This window comes from Sycon ciliatum, chromosome 8 (assembly GCF_964019385.1).
Source record: "Sycon ciliatum chromosome 8, ocSycCili1.1, whole genome shotgun sequence".
In the NCBI taxonomy this organism is placed as follows: domain Eukaryota; kingdom Metazoa; phylum Porifera; class Calcarea; order Leucosolenida; family Sycettidae; genus Sycon; species Sycon ciliatum.
The window spans coordinates 29,720,879-29,725,684 of NC_088650.1; the positions used below are offsets into that span (position 1 = coordinate 29,720,879).

The window sequence follows — 4,806 nt, forward strand, 5'->3', positions numbered from 1 at the left end:
GTCCAATAATTGGTGGGGACTTTTAGCTTCGAAGCGTGGTCGTGGTGCACCAATGCAATGGTACATGTGTGTAGAGCATGATGCGGGTATGTCTGATCGTCAATGTGTGGTGAAGCATGTTGTCTACAGCATGCTGTGCACACTTTGTCAAGAGCTGTTAGTGTACGTTGGAAACACCAAGCGGCCAGTGTGGGGGCGGTTTCAGGAGCACTATAGCGGAAGCGTGGACAATAAAAGGGTTAGGGAAGGCCCTTCAAACTGGGAGTAACAGCAACACAGTCATCATGGTCACATATGTACAGTAAAACCTGTCAAGGTGACCACCTGTCCTAGAAGACCACCTGTCCTAGAAGACCACCTGTCCTAGAAGACCACTAGAACCCGGACCAAGGGATGCTATTTCCAGTCAATTGACCCTGGATAAGGAGACCACCTGGTAACAGAGACTACATTTTGAAGATCCCTTGAGCGGTCGTCTTGGACAGGTTTCTCTGTACATGTACCTCGGGCGCGTTCGAATTGTCACTCTTTGACTTTTCGAGGAGTTTCGTTTTTCTGAAGAGCTGGCCTTATTGGCCTCTTCAGAAAAACAAAACTCCTCGAAACTCCACAACCTCATCCGATGGGAGAGGTGGATTAGTTTTAGTTCTGAAGAGTTTGGAATAGCTACATGTACGTCACCATGGTCACGTAGTAGATCTACATGTACATGTATAGTCATGTACATGTACGTGGAGATGGTCGATCTGATCGGACGTCATCAAAATTTGTTCGAACAGTTGATGAAGACGACCCCTTAGGCCTTACCCTTGCTTAGTATAGCCTAGCTCTACTACTACAGTACATACTACAGTACATGTAGATCTACTAAGTACTAGTACAGGTGGAATCCTGATAATTCGAACCTCCAAATGCCAGCAAAAAACTTCTAATTATCCGGACATTCTAATTATCCAAACATGAACCCACAACACAACATGTACATGTATGTCAAAATGCTCCCATGGTAACCATGGTCACGCAGAGTTGCGCTATAGTATAGACCTTAGACACAGATTTCACGGATACTGAACTGACCAGCACAGCCTAGCCTGCTCATGCAAACTGAACTGACCAGTACAGTGTACAGTGAACTTCGAATTACACTTTGCTAACTTCAAATTATCAGCACAAATCCCACACATTTTCTATGTACATGTAAGTGAAATCCGCGGAACTAATACTTAGAATTAATCGGACATGTCCAGTTCGAGGTTCGAATAATCAAAAAGTATAGTTTCGTTTTTCTGAAGAGGTGGCCTTATTGGCCTCTTCAGAAAAACGAAGCTCCTCGAAACTCCACAACCTCATCCGATGGGAGAGGTGGATTAGTTTCGAAGAGTTTGGCTACGTCACGTAGTACGTGGAGATGGTTGATCTGATCGAACGTCATCATCGCCACGACAATTGACACTTATCTCACAACTAATCTCTTTTTGAACAGTAATAGTAATACAATGTATTACATGTCATGTAGATCTACTAGTACTAGTAGTAGTAGTACTAACCTAGTAAGTATTAGTTACCTAGTCTACCACAATGCACAGTACATGTAGATCTACCAGGTCTACCCACACTTGTACTTTGTAGTAGACCTACCAGTCCCATGCATGGTGTACAGATCACCCCAAATGTGCGAGGGGCCCGCGGCGGCGCGGCCCCGCGCTACATGTAGATCTACACTACAAAAATGTTGTCATCATTCATCATGTTCATGGTCACGTAGCTAGATCATCACTGACATCAGCCAGTCAGCTCAGACGCTGAGCTGAGCTGAGCTGAGCGTCGAGCGGAGCGTAGGTGGTGATCATGGTGATCATGGTGATTGGTGTGTAGATCTACCTGGTCGCATTTACTTGTAACTGGCATGTCTTTTGATTGAGCTGAATATTCCACAAAATAGAAGAAGAAACGCTGCCAACATTTGCCAGCTAGCTTTGGCTTTTACTTTTCAGGTGGAAAATGCAACTGCTAGTAGGAGTGTAGGAGTTGGGACTTGTTGGTGGTAGAAGATACAGGTATGTCACATGCAACTCGGAGCTTACAATTTACATAGCGTATGAGTATGGTCGCCGAATCATTTGGCAGCCGGCAACAGAGTGAAGGAAATGTCATCACATAGCGGCCAGGCATAGAGAATCCGCCGTGACTTGGATATCCATCGTTCAGCGGCCCGCCAGCCACGAAATCCAAAAAGAATTTACGAGAAAAGCCAGTGACATCGAGGGAGGCTGTGCGCAGCACGAAACGCCTGGAGAATTCAGGGCAATCGCTGGCGTCGAGCTGATCCCGTTGCGCGAACTGTCAAAGCATCGAACACCAAGAACCAGAGATGGAAGCGGAGTCGAACCAGAGCGAAGAATCAGCGAGTGCCAATGGCGCGCAGAAGTCGTAAGTAAATCCACCAGGGCGCGTGGCAGTTTTCCTAGTATACACGCACGTACATGTGATAGCCAGCGTTCTCCTGGAAATACTCGCGATTGTCATTATTTACACCGTTGTTCGTGTGTGTTACTAAAATTTAATGTATGCGAGAAAGTGGCAGGTGGTTACATGATTCAGTAGCATACACGAACAACGGTGTAAATGCTGCTAATTGTACCTGCTATTAAACTGTCATTATTATAATAATTTTGGTTGAATTGCTTATGCAATTTACTACGGGCTCATCGTAATGTTCCCAACAATGTCGTTTGGAAGATCACTGACGGAAGTTATCTTTTCTGCTTACGCTTGTGAAGCATTTTGTGAATGCAAGCGACTCAGACCCCAACATCTAAAAGTGGTCAAAACTCCTCTTGGGTGCCTAAATCTACCAATAGTCAACACGTCAACACAATGCGTTGACTATTGCAGAAGTGAGGAGCGCGCCAGCGACGTGTTGGTGGCATGCATTACCAGGACCACCTTATTTTGGGTGGTTCGGCAAGATCCAACCTCAGAGTCAATTAGTACCCCCCCCCCCCCCAGGTAGTCCCCTAATCCCGGTGTATTTTTATGATGCATTTGCTGCTGTGCTCGATCACATTTTCCTGTTCTTACTTCTGCTCCTTCCACGGCAGCTCCAATGAGCCAAAGGAGACGAAGAATCCAGAAGTCGAAGAATCGTGAGTGCACCCATGTGTGTGTGGTAATCCTTGCTCAACCAGTGCGTTGTCTCCAATGTGATGTTCTAAATCGGGAGCCGTCCTTGCCAGTATTTTGCCACTCTGTTTTGCTACTGTCGGTGTTAAATATGGAATCTTGTTGCCTATCAGATCTCTTTTTTTGTAGTGCGTCACATCTCTCCTTATCCACCTTCTCGCAAACACCCAGCACATGGTACCACTAATCTAAAGTTTCAAACTTTACCAGCTGCTCGTGATGGCCTCAGGTGCAAGATGCCATAGGCTTAGCTCAGGGCGCACTGCTGCTACCACTGCGCATAACGACGTTTCAGCATGCTTAAACGCCTCATGGTGGAGGCGATGGAATACGCTGCACGGCCACTTGCAGAAATGTCAAACGCTATTATTCCGTCATGCTGTAGAATGGCCAACTACAGTGATGGCAACTGAAATCCGACCCCCCCCCCCCCCCCCCGGCTGGTGCGCCGCGCCGCCCGGGGGGGGGGGGGGGGGGGGCGGATTTCAGTTGCCATCACTGTATTATAGGGAAAAATATTAGCGTTTTCTGAATCTGGATCAATTCACGATGAATATGTTGAGCTACAGAGTGTAATATCACCGGCGCTAAATTAGCCGTTCTACAGTAGGTAGTGTCTTCAGATACAGTATAACCTGGTGTAAGCGACCTCTGGGTTTAGCGACCACCTGCCCTTCACGACCGTTTTTCCACGCACCCACAGTTCTACACAGACACTGTGGGACCTGGTTCTAAAGACCACCTGGCTTTAACGACCGCTTTTGCTCGCACCGTGGGGTGGTCGCTTGAACCAAGTCTTACTGTACAGTATAGGCTCGTCACAATGAAATTAAATGATTCCGGTTTTCTCCTGTGTGTGCATGCGTGCGGGCGGGCGCATGTGTGAAGGCGTCGCGTACGATCTCGTGAGGCGGCCAAAAGTCGGCGGGACCAGGAGAGTATCGAGATCTTCAACCTGTCGCAGCTTCTGCCCGTGCCAAGTCATGTCATCGACAGTTTGGACAAGTCCACCATTCTGCGGCTGGCTTTCAGTGTCCTGCGGGTTGGCGCATTCCTTGGAAAGAGTGAGTCCTTTTTACGTGCTGGCCAGCGAAATCCAACCTCATGAATGATGTTGCACTGCGTTTGAGTGCACAGACCAGTATGTGTAGTGCTAGGGCTGTGTAGTGCCCGGCAATGCTATTTTATTCATGAGGTTGAATTTCTTTGGCCAGTACTATACTTTGTTAGGTGGTCCTTTGCTCGTATCCCTTTTTCACCTTCGCCAACCTGATCAATACCCTGTTACTAAGAGTGACATTGACAGCCTGTTTCTGATCGGTTCCATTGATAGGGCTTATGCACATTGTACTGATGTGCGAAATCCCGTAGAATCCCGTTGACCCGGTCGTGTGTTGAATGTACAGTACTCTATCGTGATTTTTGTTATTTCCACTTTGAATCGTGTCCTGGAGGCCTTTCATACAACAGCTTTTTTTCGGAAAAAAAGGATCTCAATCTCTTCATTGGCTCTATCCAAAGTGATGAAGCTGAAAAAAGGGAATGTCATCCGTGGATCAAAAGGCACAATTGGTGAAACGCGAATGTGTAGCATGCAAGGGTCACCCAACCGGGCATGTACAG

General features: G+C 47.1%; 1 protein-coding gene across 1 annotated transcript in view; it reads left to right on the forward strand.

The window, feature by feature from the left end:
• Positions 1-1,892: 1,892 nt before the first annotated feature.
• Positions 1,893-4,806, forward strand: part of LOC135822640 (single-minded homolog 2-like) — a 13,846-nt gene continuing 10,932 nt past the window's right edge. Inside the window, exons 1-3 of the mRNA XM_065335448.1 lie at positions 1,893-2,430; positions 3,102-3,146; positions 4,072-4,247. Of these exons, the coding sequence (XP_065191520.1) occupies positions 2,372-2,430; positions 3,102-3,146; positions 4,072-4,247 (280 nt within the window). The 5' untranslated portion in view covers positions 1,893-2,371. The remainder of the gene's footprint in view (positions 2,431-3,101; positions 3,147-4,071; positions 4,248-4,806) is intronic.